This window comes from Cricetulus griseus (assembly GCF_003668045.3).
Source record: "Cricetulus griseus strain 17A/GY chromosome 1 unlocalized genomic scaffold, alternate assembly CriGri-PICRH-1.0 chr1_0, whole genome shotgun sequence".
NCBI classification, from domain to species: Eukaryota; Metazoa; Chordata; class Mammalia; order Rodentia; family Cricetidae; genus Cricetulus; species Cricetulus griseus.
Window position 1 is genome coordinate 242,058,428 of NW_023276806.1, and position 20,828 is coordinate 242,079,255.

At 41.1% G+C, this 20,828-nt stretch overlaps 1 protein-coding gene across 5 annotated transcripts in view; it reads right to left on the reverse strand.

Annotated features, from left to right (window-relative positions):
• The window catches only part of Klhl2 (kelch like family member 2), a 110,121-nt gene that overhangs the window by 35,441 nt on the left and 53,852 nt on the right, over window positions 1–20,828 (reverse strand). For all 5 annotated transcript variants that reach the window (XM_027394060.2, XM_027394057.2, XM_027394059.2 and 2 more), the window contains one exon: window positions 5,030–5,192. In XM_027394060.2, coding sequence (XP_027249861.1) covers window positions 5,030–5,192 — 163 coding nt within the window. The remainder of the gene's footprint in view (window positions 1–5,029; window positions 5,193–20,828) is intronic.

Genomic DNA, 20,828 nt, shown 5'->3' on the forward strand with positions numbered 1-20,828 from the left:
AATGGAAGCCAGACAAGACACAGCAAGTAATGAGGTCACCTGGATCTACAAACAGCTCACCCCAGTAGACAGAGCATTCTGGGTAAAATATATGCCTACTTTGTCTTCATTTTCCTAATTAATAAAGTAAGTGCATAGCTGCCAAAGTTCCTACAAGTGGTAACACTTAAGTTTGGACTCTCAATCTAGAGGAGAAAAAAACCCTTCGCACATTGACTGCCACCAGTTCTGTTAACACAGAGGGTTTCAGTGGCGGCTGAAAGCAGCTAACACAACTCCTCTAGAAAAACTGCCAGCAAAGCAGAACAGAGCTTGTGTGTAGGTTAGTAAGATGTAAGGAAGGGCCATAATGGGGGCAAGAAATCTGAAATGGATGAAATCTGAAATCTTGAGAAGCAGCATTTGAAGTTGGCATGGACTTGGTTAGGAAGTGTTGGAGACTGAGCGAGGGCTTTGACAGTCTCCAGAAGACTTCTGTTAAAGACGCTGTTAAAAAACCCTGTGCAGACCCACAAATAACCAGCCAAGCCTCGTAATACCATTATTTAAACCACTCACTCAACATGGTGTTTCTTTCAAGAGAGCAGCATCCAAATCAGTTTACTTTGACAGATGTTTACACCAAGCAGTGATTGTTTGCCTAAATTATAGGAGGGTAGACACAAAAATTTAATTAAGTTCAACATTTTTGGCAGAATAAAACCTTGTGTGACTGCTTTTAGCCAGGTATGGTGGTACATACCTATAATTCCAGCACTCAGGAGGCTGAGGCAAGAAGATAGGTGCAAGTTTGCGGACATCCTCATCTACACAGAGACCTTGTCTTGAAATAAGAAAACAGGAAGGCGACCAGCAGAGCCACTTCTCTAGAGTAAGGCATAATCCTCATACAAGCTACCTTCTGAGCTGAGCAAAACACATGGAACCTATTGCTTATCTACCACCCACAGCAGCTCGGGCAGTGCCAGACCCAGAACAGGGGCTGGTTTTGAAATGAATCATCAGTGGGTGTAAGCTGAACATTCATGAGTTTTACAGGAGAAATGGGATCAGAGACCACAGATTTATGAAGAAATAGCAAACAATAAAAAGGGAGAATGATGGCTGACACAAAGGTTCTGAGTATCAACAAGGTCCAGAATGTGCTGGAATTGTAGTCTAAGGTAGCAAGTCAATTCACACGGGAGAGATGGCAGCTGCAGGAACTATGAAGAGGGGCCTCAATTGTGTCAACAGGAAGAACAAACTATGGAGGGAAAAGATAATCCAGGTGATGAAGACAGAAGGCTGCTGAGAGGCCAAGAGGGAAGATGGGCTGCAGAGGGAATGCTGACACTGGCCAGAGAGAGTAGAACCAAGGCTGGTGACAAGATAGAGCAGTGGTCAAGAAGCTGAATGACTTCCCAGTGACCTCAAGGACCTTTGCCTCTAACATGCAGCTGGAGAACAATGCCACATTAAAACAAAGGAAGGAGCACATACAAAAATATTGAGACTATCTCAAAGAAATAGCCATTTGACAGGCCTAGTAGCAACCTGGGGAGGGGATAGCGCCACGTCAGAGGAAGGGCAAGTACTGCCCTGGAGTATGAAGGTGACCTGCACTGACAACACAGGAATGCTGGTGTTCATCAACCTGTTATGTCAGTACAGACACTAGCTCTAAAACAATCCTTCCAGCTTCCCCGGAAGTTCAGTTACAACTGGAACCAAGTAGTTTCTCATCTTCAGAGTGGCGAGTCAGGTGACATATAGAAATGGTGAGGACCGGGAGACTTTTCTCTCCTTGTATTTGCTTGAACTCACTGAAATTCAACTACTGGCAAGACAGGCTAAAAAGGCTCATATTTCAACTAATAATTCAAAGCCAATTTCCAAAGTGTCTTTTTCACTAGAATTATTAAGATGCATCTAAACTGATGAGCTGTGATTCCAGCTCCTTTGTCTCCCAGGTTTGCCAAAAAGAGCTTTAAAACAAAGGTCTCATAGATTTGGGAAATGTTTAAAATATGCCTATCATCTAAAAACATGAGAAGTCCACCCCAAATGACAGACTCCCAGTATGTCAGTAGACTGAAGTCATGGCAAATTCCTCACTTAAAAAATTTTACTATTATCATTAATCCACACCAATTACATCAATGAGTGGATTTTACCGTGGCTTCTTTTGAAATCATTCAATTTGTTTACTTATTTATTGTATGGGATGCCACAGAACACATGTGGGCATCAGAGGACAACTTGGGAGGAGAGCACTGGTTCACTGCTTCCACCATGCAGCCTTACACCCTCTCTTAACTCCTTAGATACTGTCTTATGGTGTCCAACAGCCTGATCCACTGAACACCTCAGCAGCTCCCCCTACTCTCTCTTTCTTTTCCTTTGAGATAGGATCTCATGTGGCCCTGAACTCCCTATGTAGTTAAGCATGTACTATGGCAACTACTTCAAAATAACATGACATTTTATGCGTATACTCTTTTCAGAGTTTGTGTATGAAAAAAAAAAAAAAACAGAGGAGGGGAGGGAAAAAGAGAGTTACAGCTGGGAGATTATCTAGGAGTGGACAGCTCTAATGACTGAACTACAAGCACTATCCTAGTTTTGTATGTATTTAGACCTTTTCATAGTAAAAGAGACTTTAAAATGCTTCCTATAAACCCAAGAAACTCAAGCAAACATAAAAGCCAGAAGCATGATAGAAAAACAATATAATCTTAAAGACTAGACTCTGAATTAAAATATGGCATGCTAAAAATGAAGGATCCATGCTTCTGTGAAATTTTACAGAAACTGTCAATTTTTTTCTCAAAAAGAAAAAACAAAAAAACAAAAAAACCCCCAAAAACCTAGACAATCATGAAAGAATCCACAAAGTAAAATGAAGATGTTCCAACTGAATTTTCCTTCAGGCTCTGTAGTATGCCATAAGAGTCTGGGATTGTAAGGAAGAGATCAGTAAATAAAACCCACATGTCTCCTGAGAACACAGCTGAGTGTCGAGTTGATTCTGACTGGAGGAGGCAGCACACCCATCCCAGCTCAGCACAGGGACTGGCTCCCCTTCACCTTTCACATCCACCTTGCTTTACTCCCTCCCCAGGTGCCCTTCCTCCACATTAAGAACCAACATTTACCAAGCAGAGTATCGACAAGCAGCTACTCTGGGGGAATCATGCTAAACAATGATTGCTTTATACACATAAAACAAACGCAAAAAAAAAACACCTACCCCAGCATGCTCAAGTCTCCACCATGCTCTCCTGATGGAAAAACACTTAAAACATATACACCGCATCTAGCAGTTAATGGAAACTGCGTTTATAAGGAATATTTTTCTATTTGGCTGAAAAACAGAACTGTTGACACGGGAACACATGGATGAATTTCAAGTCACACATTATGGAAAAGGTTTACTGGCCATCGGTCTACAATCGACTTAAGTATGGGTTCTGAAAGCTCCTCTCCAAATCAGCTTCCTGGAACTTGGACCCCAAACAATTTAGGCTACCAGGTGGCCCCCAAAGAAATCCAGATGGCAGTGGTAGCAGGGCATGGTGGCTCTCATCTGCAACCTCAGCTACTGACAAGGAAGATGCCAGGTTTGAGGCCTGTTAGGGCTACATGAGTACAAGGCACATCTAGCCAACCTAGTACGACTCTGTCTCAGCAAAAATTAAATATGAAGAAAGGGATATGGCTTTGGGAAAAGCGAGTTTGCCTAGCACAAGGTGCTGGAGAGATGGATCAGCAGTAACAAGCACTGGCTGCTCTTCCAGAGGACCCAGGTTCAATTCCCAGCACTCATTCTGCAGCTCACAAGCACTTGTAACTTCAGTTCTAAGGTGCTCTGATGCCCTCTTCTGGCCTCCGTGGACACTCACACATGTGGTAGGTATACAGGCATATGTGCAGGCAAAACACCACACATCAAAAAACAAAATAAATAAACAAGGCATTTATAAGCCAGGAGTCAAATACTCATAACGCCAGCACTCTGGAAACTGCGGTAGGATGGCTGTGGTTTGAGGCCAGCCTAGAGGACATGTAACACCCATGTCAAACAGCAAAAACAAGAAGAGACTGTGGGAGCCTCTGGAGGGCTGCTTCTACTGAGCTGACAGGGAATCACAGTTCTGTCAGGCTGTTTCCAGAAAGATGGTTTTTAAAAATATGAAGTGTCCTGGTAACCATCTTAACATGCATTTTTAATGTTTACAAACTCAAGGGAAGAGTACAGGCTCCCTTTGTGACCCTTAGCTCCATCCAAGAGACCTGGCAACAATTTAGATGCAGGTGGTGAGCCTGAGCGGGCTGCAGAGCAGCCACAGGTCTCCCTCTGCTGATACCGCAGGCAGTCAAGGCACTATGTCTACAAACACAGAGGCCATAACTGGGTCCTACACACATCAAGATTTTGCTACTATGAAGATTTTTTAGGGCACAAAATTGTTGCCATGGATACAGCGGAACAGGTATAAAACATTACTAATGCAAAATAATTTAATCGTGCAGGCATATATTTTCTCATGTGTCTATGAATTTGAAAGGATACGCAGGGATTCAGTATTTCCCTAAACAAGCTATCCTTTCATTCAGTCCCAATACCTTTCATTTTGTTTTAGTTTTTAAGATAGGGTCTCATATATCCCCAGCTAGTCCCAAGCTCATTATGTATACAAGGACGGCCTGGTGCTCCATCCCCAGCCTCCCACATGTTGGGATTACATGTATTTAATCACCACTCCCAATCTCTGTGGTGCTAGACAACCAAACCCACAGCTCCACACCTTGTGGGGCAAACGTTCTGCCATGTACATCCCCAGCCATACAGTTGCTTTTAAATTCAGAATTTTAAGACTATGTTTCAGTGTTGCAGTCCTGTCATTCTAAAATTTTAAACACAATTTTGTAAAGCCCAGACCCACAAACTCGGCATGACTTTCCATAGTCCCTTGTGGAGTCACCAAGCTCTCGGGTGTTTGATTCCCTGCCAGTCTCAATCCCTGTTACGGCTTGTTACACTTGCCTGCATAAGTGTTGGCCTTATTCAGGAGGTCTGTGCATGCATGCATATCAGCAAAAGCCCGGATTCCTAAGCAGTTGACAGGGTGAAGCTGGGATTCTAGAAATTCACAGCATGTCTTCTTCACGTCCTGTAACTGTAGCAGGCCAGCTGCTGGGAGGAGGACCTGCAACACACAAGCGAAACACTTAGGCAACAGTGGGCAGCCACCCTGCCCTTGCCATTTCTGCATGAGGTGGGCACAGCCACACACTACATCTGCATAATTCCACACAAACCAATGCAATAGTTATGGTGGAAAGGATGGTGATTTTTCACATTCTCCTTAAGTTTCCACAGGTCAGATCTCCATCACATATATCACACAGGATTCTACTCGTGGTTCATTTGATAAACATAAAACGGTCATTTGAACCTTTTGAATTTTACTTGTTAGTTGTGTGCATATGTGATACGTGTTAGGGTTGTGTGTGCCACAGCCTCTGTGTGGAGGGAAAAGTTAATAACTGGTAGAGTCATTTCTCTCTTTCCACCTTTACAGGGATTCCAGGGGTTGAATTTAAGCTGCAGGGTTTGCCAGGCAAGCAACTTTATGCACTGAGCCATCACTCCAGTCCTCTTTTAAAATTTTAAAACACAAATTATTAGGATGCTAGGGGGTGCTATGGTGCAACAACAAAAAAAATGCTTTTGTTTCCTTTGTGCAAGCAGTCACTGACTTTCGGGACTGATGGAAAAGGGGTGGGCCCAGAGAAATACGTAACACAAGGAAACTACACTACCATAGCCGGCTCTAAGTTCTATAGTTTGACTAATATAACAATCTGTTTTTCCTAGTGACAGAAGTGGGGAGTGGCATGCATCAAACAATTTTAAATTCAACATAAGTCTCAAGCCGCAAGCAGACAATTTCTCCAGAATGTAATACATTATGTTAAGAAGTAATGCATAAAAGGTAATTGCCTAATAGTTTTAAAATGTGTATTCGTGTTTAAGTAACTCCAAGCAATTTAATATTAATCACAGGTTATTCTGGGGGGACCTAGTTATAAGCTTCACCATAAATACTACCACCATCAATTTAACTCCTTTCAAATGGGTCAATAATGGAAAACATTTTTCTCTGCAAATGAATTAGGATGTTGCCGTGTTAAAGACCACATTTGAAAGTCAAATTAAGGAGAAAACATTCATTTAAAAAGTCGTACAATTCCTGCTGTTCTTATGAAGGCCACCTACCTCCCCTGTACCCCAAATCCACTGTTAGAATAACAGTCAGTTTTAGAAGAGACTACATTAGAATGAAAAATAACCTTCTAAGTTCCTTCAGGGTTATTTTAGAAAGGCTGGGATGTAGCTAAATGGTAGAGTGCATATAAAAAAATTACTTTAATATGCACTACATTGAAGTCCAAAGACAAAAAGTGCTATGGATAGCTCTTATGACTTTCCCATGTCTGGGTAATAAGACTTAAATTTGCAGAAGAAAGAACATGTTTCTTTTGTGGGGGAATCACAAGCTACTCTTACTTTCATACATGAAGCATCGAGGCTTTCACTGTGAAATGTGGAGGCTGTGTGTGTGCGCACGTGTGCAAGCAAGTAGCAGCTACCAGGATTGAAGACTAAGAGGTTTCACTGTGATTTAACTCAAGTCTACTAACCACCATTAGTTTTTCTCTGAAAACATAGAAAGAACATCTAGAGACACTAGAAGAAAACCAATATGTAAATAACACATAAATTAGGTGGTGAGAGACAAACCTTTTACATGACGTGCAGTGTGGCTCCCTACATTATGGGAATGACTCTCCACAGAAGGCTTTAATTTGTTGATCACATTCACACTAGAAGGATTTTCCGTGCGAGCATAATTGTGCTCTAAAGCAACGTAAAATATACCCCAAGACACTTAACAACCCAGCCATTTAATTCGGCAGACATACATAGTATAGAAAATGGTCTTCAGTGTAATATTCACTCTTTGGAATTTATACAAATAAACAGTAATGATCACCCATCTAATCGGCATTTCCCGTGGATGGCGCAGTACTTTTTAGTAGGTTCCACGGTAGTGATAACACAGCAGGTACAAGGAAAAAGCGGCTGAGAAGAAACAGGCTTGCTTCCACACTGCTGGCTGGCGTATAGATGGGGTGAACTTACATGAAGAACATTTTGTTTATTTCAGCCCAAACTGCCACGGTATATCACCTCTGACTCAGCAACTGAACCTACTGACTCACTAACATGTGTGCAGTCTCCTCACTTCAGTGTTATTTATTGTGGATAAAAGTGGAAGTTGGAGGTGGGGGGTCTGAATCACACACAGGAATTGCTTAAATAACTGTCTCCATCCATTCAATGGAACATCCTGCCGTCATTAAAAGGGGGAAAAAACTATACAAATGAGATTGTCTACAATATATTGTCAGGTGAAATAACTTTAGCAAACAGTATATATATTATAACAGACACTATACCCATCCACACATGCAAATAACTATCCAAGAAAGCAGCTAGTGCAGGCTTTAAAACCTTTTTAAAGGTGTGTGTGTGTGTGTGTGACACTTAAGTCCTTCTCTTTCTTTCTCAGCCTATTACTTGAGTCAGGGTATCTTCCTAATTCGGGAACTCTCATTTTCTTGGTTAGTCAAGATGCCATCAAGCCTCAGCAATCCTGTCTATGCCACCCTCCTTGGGGCAAGGGTATAGTTACTTACTAGATATCTGGCTTGTTACATGGATCCTGGAATCTGTACTCCCAACCTCATGAACATACATCAAGCCCTTCTTAAGTGCCAAGCCTTCTCTCCAGTCCCTTATGTTTTTATTTACTCTGCTTTGCTAGTTTTAATTTAATCACTAAGAAGTCCAGAGCTAGCTTACCAGAAGAAAGAAACTCATTAAAATTATAGTGCCTGAGAGCAGACGTAGAACTTTCGAGGACAAACTACCTGGATTATTTTTTAGGGGATGAGCAATGAGTTCATTGTTTTCAGGCTTGGTAAACATATGTTAAACACGTGAGTCAACTGTATAAAACATTCATTACTATTTTTATCTTGCTAGTAAATTCTTCAAAACTGCCTTAGTTTTGTGATGTAATTTTACTAGGACCAAACTGAAAGAACTCATAATTATGTAATTAGTTACATATAGCCTCAAAACAAACAAGTAATTGCTGCCCCAGTTCATTAAGGTGACATCTGATGAGCACCAGTCACTCAGAACGACAACAGGGATGTAGCTAGGACCACAACTACCTAGATATGAATCAGTTAAACAGATGGTTAAAACAAAACAAAATAAAATGAACCACACCCCAATTACCAGAATCACTGAGTTAGCTGAGAGCCTGTGGTTGTGTATCTTAGGATCTAATCAATCGAGCTTCCAATTTTTCCCTCAAAGAACCCAAACTCAAGTGAGGTTGAAGAGAATGTCTAAGTCCTTATGGTCATGCCATGGAAAGCTGAGAATATGATACAGCTGACCAACTCTTTGGCCTACCATTCCAACACCTTCAGTCCCATCCCTAGGTACAAATGGAAGTATATGCATAAAATCCCATATTATCTTTTCATCCCAGTGCTAAACACAATCCCTTCAATAAAATCACTCTCCTAGTAGCTTCCATTTATGGAGTACCAAGGAAGGCAGACAGCTAAGCACTTGACGCCAATAATGCCTCATTATTGGTGTTATTATACAGAAGTTAAAACAGAGCCTTGGAGACAGTGTGTAACTCACCTAAGGCAACAAGTCAAGCCTGTTATCTGAGAGATATTAACCAAAATGGGGTAACTACTTCAGACAGCACATAGACATTCCATGTTCATGGTTCACAATGTAAACCAGGGGCTGGAGAGACTGCTCAGTAGCCAAGAATGCCTGATCTTCCAGAGGACTCGAGTTTAGTTCCCAGCACCCAAGATGAGTGGCCATGATGGGTGCCTCACAATGGTTCCAGAGGACCCAACACACTCTTTTGGCCCCCACGGACACACATACATATGCATATGTACACACACACACAAATTAAAAATCTTTTATGTTGTGTACAATGTGGCTCAATGGATAATTAAACTGAAAGAGAAGGATACAAAGTTGAGAGGACATAGGAAGCAGAAATGAAGGGAATATGGTGAAGGTATGTTGTATGACATTCTCAAAGAATAAAATATTACATTAAAAATATAAGACAACAGGAGTACATTTTAAAGGTTACCTACTCTTTATTTTAATTATATAAGCACTCTTACATAAGTGCATTTAAGTAAGCAAATTTAAGCCAATAGAGAGAAATGAATTAAAAACTTATTAGGGCCAGGTGTTGGTGGCTCATGCCTTTAATCCCAGAACTCGGGAGGCAGAGGCAGGCAGATCTCTGTGAGTTCAAGGCCAGCCTGGTCTCCAGAGCGAGTACCAGGATAGGCTCCAAAGCTACACAAAGAAACCCTGTCTCGAAAAAACCAAAAAAAAAAAAAAAAAAGGAATAACAATACAGAACATGGCAGCATCCTGAAATGGCTGTCAAAGGTTGTAATTTTGAAAACACTGATTTGTGAGATCGAATTTTCTGTATAATCTTCCAATATTTGCTGTGATTTCACATGTCAACAGAAGGGTAGATGGCTCTCATAACACCAGAGCTTATTTTGTTCTGAGTCAGGTAAACTGTACTATTGGTTATAAGACAGGAAACACACAGAAATTAAGAGAAAAAAAAATAAAAGAGGTTTCTGAGGCAGGATTTCACTACACTGTCCATATGGGCCTCAAATGCGTCATCCTTCTGCTGCAGTTTTCTCAGGATTACAAGCATGCACTGTCTTGAACAACTAAGAAGTGATTTTCAGATTTGCTATAAGTCATAAATATATCTTGTATTTGTCATGACCAAGTACAATAGCAGATGCCTTTAGTCCCAGCACTCAGGAGACTGAAGCAAGCAAATCTCTGAATTCCAGGCCAGCCAGAGCTATGTATTGATACACTATCTAAAACAAACAAACAAAAGCTACTAAAGAATCCAAAAAGTAGATGTATCTTTCTAAAATTCTTTTTCTGAACTTTCTAGATTAAGGAAGCAGCTGAGCAATGAACCAGTTTGTGAGGAGGGGAGGGGCGAGGTGGGGCTCAAATGGAAAACCTTAACCATGCTCTACAGTGCTCTACTGAGCCACATCGTGAGCCCCAGTCACATCTCATGTAAGAGTGGAATTATACTGACACAACCTCCCAGACGCCTCTCATTTAGCTAACAGAAATTTTCCATTTACTCCTGTTTCAGTGACATTAGCCCTGTGACTGAGAGAAAAGACTCAACAGCACTGGAAGACCCTCAGTACGTTCTGAAACACCAAGGAAAGCAACTGTGACTTCCCACAGATCTGGGGGACAGGAGTGCAGAGTGTATACCCGGGGAAGACCACATTCTCAAAGCCACAGCACCCCCTCAGGTACGGAATCTCTAGGAGAAGTGTGACATGGGCAGAGGCTGGTCCTTCTCCTTCGGCTCAGTTCTGTCTGTACTGAGGTCCACTTGAAACCAGGCATTGTCACCATCAGCTTGGTCCCTTCCAGTTACTAACATTTATTCTGTGTGACCAAATTATCCCTATGTGTTGGTCCCTGTGTTCACTGTCTACTTCCCTAAGGAGTATAAATGCTATGACAGTCACAGCAAATCTGTTTTATCCTAGATGAATACCTACATGCCTCAGACACCAATCAACCTGAATGGAAATCTATTTGTTACTGCCTTTTAAAACAAATACAATTTAGAGTGCTTCTTAATCAGATTTGCACACATGGCTTTTAGCAATATATGTGCATGTGAGATTTCTTTGGTTCAACCTCAAAATCCTCTCAGCCTGACCTCTTACTCAAGCCACCACCATAGTGACCACCTGAGCTGACTCCATGAAGATGTCAGAGAGCACTCTGCCTCTAAGCCTCTGCCACACTCCTATGTGACATATCACAATTAAAAAAATTATTTCTAAGCAGAATATACAATATGGTGTTCTTTTCTAAAAAGCTATTTATATTATTTATTTTTTGAGACAGTTTTACTAGGTAGCTCTGGCTGCCTGGAGCTCACTATTTGGATCAGGCTGGCCTTGAACTCATAGACTGAACTCATATTGGCTCACACAAACAGTGAGCTAATATGCATGGAAACTTCATTCTTTTTAATTGTGTGAATGAGTGTGCCTAAGTGTGGGTACACACATGTAAGTGAAGGTGCTCATGCAGGCCAGGAGAGGGTGTCAGATCCCCTAGAGCTAAGGTTACAGGTGGTTGTGAGCAGAATTATACCAGTATTGGGAACTACAATACTTAACCACTGAGTCATCACCCTAGGCTCTGTCTTTGCCCTCCGTGTGTGTATGTGTGGGGGTGTGTGTGCATAAACACAAAGCTATGTCTAGAAGGAAATACCACAACTGGTTTTTGGAGATTATCTCCAGTTAGTGGCCATATAGAAGGTTTCTGACTGTCCTAATAGCTGGGTACCATTTGAATGGTCACATACCACTTTTTATAAAGGAAGAAGCAAGTGAAAGAACACCTTTCTCTACCTTGAGAACTCTGACCAACAAGCAGTGTGTGCAGGAGCTACTGATGAAATGCACACTTTGTGTGACTTTGGCCACCCCACACTACACTGTCTGACTTCGGCCTGATGTCTTAGCCCCATAATGTCTTCTATGGTGGGGCAGTGCTCTGTAAAAGAGTAAGAATGTGCTCCATGGTACTCTTCTTGTAGACAGCAGCATCTCAAAAGTTTAGGGAAAGATCACGTAGAAGAGCACGGCAGCTAATTAAATAAACCCAACTCAATACTGTCTAAAATGCTATCATTTGAGAAAATAAAATTTTTTTCACTTAGAAATGGTAATTTCAAAAAGACGAATTAGAGGCTGTAGAAACTATACTCAGGAGAAGCATCCCATAATGAACTAAGAAGGCGGGTGGGGGCATCACTGATTAGCAAAGACAAGTAGAATGCTAGACAAGGAAGCCTGAACCAAATGATTAGCGTCCCTGGGACACTTTTACCAGCTGTGCATTTCAAAGTAAGATGCTTTCACCCCACCTCACACTGACAAGCCAAATTACACGTGCTACGCTGTGCTCAGACAAGCACACTTCTTCTGGTTGGCTATTAGCATCTGTAGTGTATTTTCTGCTTGGGTATTTACTCCTCCATGGGGGAAATTATTTACGTAGCATGCTTTTTTAGATCCTTGGCCATTAGCAGTCTGTTTATTAAGAAGACACAACCATGGTTCCGGGTACTACATGCATAAGGTGCTCCAACATCTAAGAAACCATGAATGTGAAACTGACAGCTCAGTTACTGCAAACTCACAAATTCACTGCAAAAGGGTGGGTTTTTATTAACTCGCCAACTCTTTTATGTGTAGCATAGAAACAAGGACCTGAAAGCAAACAAGGAAATAGATGTCCAAGGGATGATATTATCTCCACACATGAAGAAGCTGAATGTTGTTGGACTTGAAGAGTCTTATTCTGGATATTATTAAAAATAACTTAACGGGCCAAAGCTCTCAATATAAGCATGAGGACCTGAGTTTAATCCCCTAGAACCCACAATTAAAAAAAAAAAAAAGTCAAGAAAATCAGCATGCTCCTATAAACTCAGCACTGGGCAGGCAGAGATGGGAGACTCCTGGGGCTTGTTAGCTGAACTCAGAACCTCAAGATTCAGCAAGGGAATCTGTCTCAAGTAAATAAGGGATTGAATGAATGAATGAATGAATGAATGAAGTGCAGAGTGACAGAGAAAAAAGACATCCACCAAGTTGACCTTTTGCTCCCACACACATGTTCAAAGATGTATGTACACACACACACACACACACACACACACACACACACACACACACACACACACACACACACATCTCACTGTGAAATAAAATCAGTGGTTTTCACCAGCATGCGAGTGTCTTCTAAAAGTTGCACCCAACTCCCAGACCCTAAGTAAGTCATGATCTATGGGGCTGTTTTCTCAACTCGCTGCTCATTTACAGACACAAGATGGTTACCAGCCACTGAACAGTACTAGAACCTGGCTGCTGAGAGTTCAGTGAGTACATGAAAGAAACAGGAAGGCTGTACTTCCTCTTTCGGGGATGCAGGACTATGCCGCACACTTTGAAAACAGGAAGTGTTTATCTTGGGCATTGAGCCATCTTCTTAGTCACTGTTCTACCTCTCAGAACTGAAAGCCTCAACCAGGAAGCAGCCCTCTGTTCTCACCATCCAACTATACCTTGCCACCCTCTGAACACACCTGCCTTGACTTGCTCTGCAACACACCCTTACCCAAGCTCCATCCCTTGAGATATCTACCAATAGTAGGGTCCAAAGTTCTCTGTTCAATTAGTTCACATTGCAGTTAATATTAAAACACCTCTAGAGTAAGTTTTGCCCAGGGGCATTTAAAGCTTTAAGAGACACTGGCTCCCCAAATATATGTGATGATGGCCTGTCCAGTGATACAATAAACGGATGGAAAGAAAAACTGGGGAGAAACATAGCCCTCCGTCCATCTTTACATAGCCACTATTTTCATCTTTTGCAACCCAAGGTACCTCTGACAGTGGCCCAAACATACAAAGCAGACAACACCTACCTTGTTGAAAAATTAAAGTCAACCAACCACTAAACACAGGGCTGGCCCATGATCATTAACACTGTGGTTTTGTTTTGTTTTCTGGAACTGAATGGAAGATTCAATCCCAGGACAAAGAAACACTAAGATCTGTTCTCTTTGTTTGCAAGACGATATTCTCTCTCACGTCAATCAGGCTTTCTTTTTTGACCAAGTGTTCTTAAAATGAAACCCTTCATTAGCCATAACCCATATGTTAGTAACAAGCCTCCATCCCTCTAACCCAGAAGCCATCTCCCATTAACAACTGCTCACAAAGGAAAAATCAGTTTTCTCCAACAGACATCACTGGGTATACACACCACACTTAAGTGCACGCCTCATGCCCAGCAGGAGCTGGCTAACACAAAACAAACTCAGTGGTATTTTTGGAGGGGTTATTTGTCTCATAATGCTTTGTCTTCACATCATCCCCTCCCCCCTTAAAGGTCTTTTGCTTATATATTTTGGTTTCCAGTTTTGTGTTTTTATGAGCTTTCTGTATGAGAGAATGTGTGTGTGTGTGTGTGTGTATGTTTCTTGTGCTTCTTCTTTTGCTCTTTTTGTTGGTTTGTTTTGTCCTATTCTTGTTTTTATATTATTATTTTTTCAGATGACTGTTTTCAAATGAGAGAAGCAAGGTGTGGATTTGGGTAGGAGGGATCGTGGTGTGGAGCTGGAAAGAGTTGGGGGAAGGGAAATGTGGGTAAGCTGTATGAAAAATATATTTTTAATTAAAAAGAGAAAAATATGTTGATAAATATATCTTAAGTATTCTTAAATGATGTAATCAGATGCCCACCTGTAATCTCAGCACCTGGGAGGTGGAGACAGAAGGATAGGATTACTAAAAAGCTTCAGGCTAGCCTGGGCTATATTTCCAGTTCTAGGCCAGCATGGGCTATCCTAAGTGCCAGAAGAGGATACAGAGCAAGAACCTTCCCCAGAAGAAAAGCAGATGTGATCGGGGTCATTCACAGGACAAACAGTACACATAAGAGGTGAGAAAAGCATCTACTATTCCACTAGTTATCATATAAATTAAAACAATGAGAAAACTTAACTGTACACACACACTCAAATGAAGCAACAGTATGCCTGGGTCCTAGCCTCTCTAAATAAGTAAATAAGCCATATTTTAATTAAAGCACACACACATGCATAGACACACAGAGAGGGGGGGAAGCTTACATTATATATATATATATATATATATATATATATATATATATATATATATATGTTTGGGAATGTACTCTGAGAAAATAGAAAAAAACACAAAACAGGTTATATCCATATATTTTACTACAGTGTTTATTATTCATATGCCCAGGAAAAACAATGTAACAATGTGGCAAATGCTTGACTCAAATATTGTAAAGCAACACGATAAAATGTTTCACAGCCAGTGCTAATGAAGACTGATGAGTTGCTAGGTAACCCCGGCAAGCCTTGAACTCACATTCACCTGCCTTAGCCTCCCGAGCACCAGGATTATAGGCATGTGCTGACACACCACACATCAAGATAATATGTTCTTTAAAATAACGAACATATCTCTGGGCTGTGGATTTACTTCAACAGTACAGCATTTGCCTACCATACATACACCAGATCCTGGGTTCAGTTTCCAGCACTACAAAATGCATAAAATAAATGTATCAAAAGAATACTTCCAAAATATTTGTTATAACTTAAAATAAAGTTTATTAATATTTATTATTATAATAACTTATAGTAAAGGTTTAACATACTATAAAACAAAGTGGACACACAGCCACATACAGCTACATTAGAAAAGCCTGATGGCCGGCAGGTTACACAAAGAAGGGAAAAACAGCTGGACATTCCCACAGACTTCATTTCTCCTGTCGTATAGAGGACACGAGTGAAGGGATCTACTACAGGTGTCTTCTACTGACAGCTTGGCTCCTGCATCTGATCCCAATCTTGTCTCTAACAGGAGAGTTTCTGAAGCAATAAAGCCAGGTGACTTAATGCCACTGCTAATGCGGCCTTAGCATCCTAACATACTATTACCCGGACTCAGTTCCAGCCCAGCTGCCCCTCCCCCATTTTTCCCAACAAGGATCCTTTCCCTCCAAGAGGATGCTACCTGGCTCTGCCTTGTACTCCGAACAGTTCTGCTATGCAGGAGTCCTGCCCAGGGTCCTGGCCTAGGCTGAGGAAGGTCTCATCCCTTCAGGCTTCTTTCTCCTGGCTTATCTGGCCAGGACACCTTGAGGGCTCAGCTTCTACTCACGCTAAAGGACCAGTGAGCATTGATTCATTTAACAAATCTGTATTGAACACCCACCTCTGTGCTAACTAATAATTCTAAGGATACAGAAATTAACAAAATAGACAAAGCCAGCAGCCATCCTGGGGTTCGGATTCTAATAGGGATGGCTTCCATTTATTTAGCGGGGACATGCACAACTCCCTTCACCCCAATACTCCTGCCTTCCACGAGGCCTTCAGATTCCAAACCCCAAAGCCCTGGACAGCCTGAGGTTGGAAGTGAGGGGTTGTAGATGTTAACACCAGACTGTCACTGAGTTCTTAGACTGCCTCAAGAGCATGAATTGGCTGAGAAGAATCTAGAATGGACAGCACACCACAGGCTTTAGTCAGAGAACTCAAGCCTTGAATCTAGAATCATCCCACAGTAACTATGTGATCCCGAAAAACCACTGAGTCCTCCTGTGCCACTAATTTCCCATTTGTCTGTTGTAAAAACTAACCCGGGTCCATGTGTGACCAAATGGCTGAGATATGGAACGTATGTAGTCCTTTCCTTTAAAACAGGTATTTTATCTTATTATTCCTTCTCAAAGGCAATGCACTCTTGTCTCATCCACACTAGTGCTTTCTCCTTAAGGTATCCCTACAGACCAGAAAATGTAGACACAATGATAATCCTAGCATTCAGGAGCTAAAGCAGGAGGAGCGAAAGTTTGAAAGGCAAGTCTGAGTAACAGTGCAAGACCCTACCTGAAAACAAAATAAAAACAAATATCAAAAAGAATCTTTCAAGTTAGATGTGTTTATTTATATTGTTTTTGTTTCTGTGACAAGGCTATGCTACCTGGCCCAAGCTAGTCTCAAACGCCAGGTTCTCTGGCCTCTGCCTCTAGCATACTGAGGATGCGGCTGTGTGCCACCACAATCAAATTTGCCTCCTGCACCTACATTAGATCCATCAAAATTCTTCCTTTCCACATCTCTAGAATTTCTCGAATAACTAAAGAACAGACTACCACTAAGTTCATATTCACCTTCCAAGAATGTAATTTAGGACTTGAAACGTAGTAAGTTAGTGAGGAGCGTACCTAGCATGCAGGAGGCTTTGAGTTTGATCCCCAGTACCACAAACAACTGGGCTTGGTGGTGCACATCACTTAGGAAGAGGAAGCAGGGGCATGAGAAGCTAAAGGCTATCCTAAGCTACATAGAGAGTTCAAAGCCAGCGTGGGCTATATAAGATCCAACAAAATGAGACCGGCAAGCTGAAGAGCCAATTCAATATCTAAAATAGAAAGCAGTAAGCACCCTCAGTATACCTCAGAATTTGCCTTTAAATTATTAAAACATTAAAGTATCAAAAGGCATGCTCAAATTAGTCAGAGGGCAGTGGTAAGATGCATCTTCAGATAAACAACTAAGGGTACCACTTGCCTCTCGAAGGTGGACACAGGCACCTTAGCAACTGTAATGACAACTGCCAAATTAAATGGCAACTACAAATATCAAAATGATTTATCTCCATTGCCTCATTTTGTGGTAATCATTCCCTAGACTGGGAGAAGTAATTCAGGGAATTCCTTGGAGTCCTGATTTTTTTTTCTTTCTTTTTTAACACAAGAGTTCCACTATGTAGCCCTGGATAGCCCGAAACTCAAGGTGTATGGCCCCATACTCAGAGCTTTGCCTGCTGATGCCTTCTAAGTGCAGGTGCAAACGTACACCAACATGCCTGGCGTCGTCATCTTTTTAAATAATACACGGTATTTTCCAATGGGAGTCTTCAAAACTTTAAAGAAAGCCAATCATTTTTTTCTTAGAAACAGCACTAAATCAAAACACAGGTATATAGATACATACAAACAATAAAATCTTAACCCTTGAAGAACTATTTGAAGGGCTGATGAGATAAATTAGTTGGTAAAGTACTTGCCTTATAAACATGAGGACTGAGTTCAAAGGAAGAACCCATATAAAAATGCCAGAGCCAGGCATGGTGGTGCATGCCTTTAATTCCCGAACTTAGGAGGCAGAAGCAGGAGGATCTCTGTCATTTGGAGGTCAGCCTCATCTACATAGTGAGTTCTGGAACAGATGGGGTTACATAAAGTGACCCTATCTCAAAAAGCAAAAGAAACAAACACAAAAGCTAAGTACAGTGCATACTTTTGCTACCCTGGTACTGAGGAGAGGATGGGAAGGCATCCCTGGGAATCAGCAGCCATCTATCCTAACTGATGAACTCCAGGTCAATGAGAGAACTTGTTTCACTCAGTAGACAGATGTTGTTCCTGAGGGTAACATATGAGGTAGTCTGCTGGCCTCTACACTCGTGTTCAAGCACACACACACACACACACTTATTTTAAAAGGAGGGGATAGCTAACTGTCAGTTGCATATTGTTTTTCATAAGAAATAACATCTCTTCTCTGAACCCTGTCTGCATTAAATATTCATACACCACCTCCCAACTCTGTGTCTCAAAGCTAATGTGAGGCACAAAAAGAGACAGATGGCAAGATTAAATTATTGCTAGAAAAACAGAAAGAAAGATACATAGCAAAGCACCTAAGCAAAAAATCAAATTACATTTTACTTTATAGGAAATTAAATCCACCCATCTTACTGAAAGCTTGGCTGACCCGAACAAGAGCTTAATTACAGCATATTTGTTAAGCTCAGCATTGCCCATCAGAGCTCTTCAGACTTTTTCATAATACCCCAAACTGTTAACGTGAGTGCTTATCAACACACTATATCACATAGTCAATACACATAAAGATCACTCAGCAAGAAGGAAGAAACAAACTGCCAAAAAACCACCTAGCTGATAGCTCATAAACACTACTGTGTGGGATGGATAGCAGGCCCCTAACACATCACATCCTGGATGTTGTTTAGACAAAGTTCAAAACAGCCAAACTATTCTCAAAGAAATCACATCAGTGGCCTGGGAAGGGGTGAAATATTTATGGGAAAGATGTCCGAGTTTCTATGTGTTCAGTATCTTGATGCACCAAAGGTCATAAGTAGCTGCCCTTAATAAAATTCGGCAAACCACACAGTTAAAATCTAAATTAGACTTCACTAAGGAAATGAAAATTTAAACCCACACTAAGGTCTGAGGAGGTAGCTCAGCAGTGCAGCTACACACAATAGGCCCTTCATCACCATCAAAATACAAAACAGAAAACACACACTGGAGATTAGCCAGAAGTCACGGGGCGGCATTCATAAGCCATTCACCTGATTTTTTTTTTTTAATGGAAAATAATGGCCTTGTCTGGTAAGATCTAAAACTTTAAATAAACCAAAACAGAAACATCAAATGTAGTTATGTAACAAAATTTCCACAGCAGCATTCAGAGACTTCATTTAAAATAGTAATTGGAGTTAGAAAGATGGCTCACTGGGTAAAGTGCCTGCAATGCAAATGGGAAGACCTAAATTCAGATGCACAGCACCGACAATAAAAAGCGGGCTATGCACCTATAAGCCAAACTTTAGGAAGTGGAGACAGGAAGGTCTCAGAGGCTCACTAGCCAGCTAGTCTAGTCAACTGATGAACACCGGGTTCAACAAGAAACCCTGTTTCAAATAAAAAGGTGGAAAGCAATCAAGGAAAACACCCGGTGTCAACCTCAGGCCTCTGCATACACATTAATGCAAAACACACACACACACACACACACACACACACACACACACACACACACACAGCAGACCATTAACATCATGAATATGCATTAGTGATGTATTCAGTTTTTCACAATAGAAATTTCAGAATCAAACATTTTCAAAAGCACAGGAATTTCTTAACCTACCAATGAGACTAAGACATCCAAGTTCAGAAGGTCATACTAATTTTAAAATGTATATAGTAGTAATGCTAGGCTTAAAAATTTGTTTGATCTCAAACTTAACATGCCAGATTCACGAATAATTGAATTTCAGGCCCTCTTAACCCCCAAGCCTGTTAGGAGAGACACACTTTGGGTACTAGCAGCCAGGTGGGTTCAGGCCTGCCAAACACAGCCTCCAAACCTAGACAACAGGATGCAAATATCAAAAGGCCATGAAAGGCTCCTGTCTGCTGCGCTTTTTACTCTATTTTTTCACTATTGTTCAATATGATTGCAGCAGTGCTATAATTTGCAATGTTATAATCAGGGTCAAGTCGTTTTTTGTCCATTGAGATAAATGTCTTTTATGTGCCACATAAAAGCTACTGAAAACATGAGCCTCAGAATGATTCAGCCATGTGGACATCTTGAAAGATTACATACTTTAATGACACAAAGCCACGTGTGAGTTCATTACTGAAGCTTCTGAAACACCCAGCTGTATCCCAAACAAGGAACCAGAATCCTTCAAGGCTGGTACCCACAGAGTTATAGAAGATGTTATCAGGGTAAGGCTTTAAAAAATCTCTACAACTCGCTCACTGTAACAGCCTTCCCAGTCCAAATGAAATAAGGTTTTTATGTACTTTGTCCTCCTAACTTACAAGGACTAAAACACAACTTAACTGGAATGACTAGAAAAAGCATGTTCTAGCTGCTCGAATATTCAACTAAAATCACACTTCCACAAAACCACTCAATTGTAGATAATTGAAAATTTTCTGTCTTTGGATGATATGAAACCTACATGTCTGCCATCCTGATGAGGCTGATAAAATATGTTAGACGATAACTAAATATTAGGACATCGGATAACACACACCAATGACACAACCTCATTGATCAGTAGCTATAATGGTTGACTAGAAGTAACCATTACTTCTGAGGTTTGGATCCAAGGGATTTTTATGTAGGATTTTTTTTCAAGTTTTAACTTATACTTCCTAGGCACATCATCTAAGA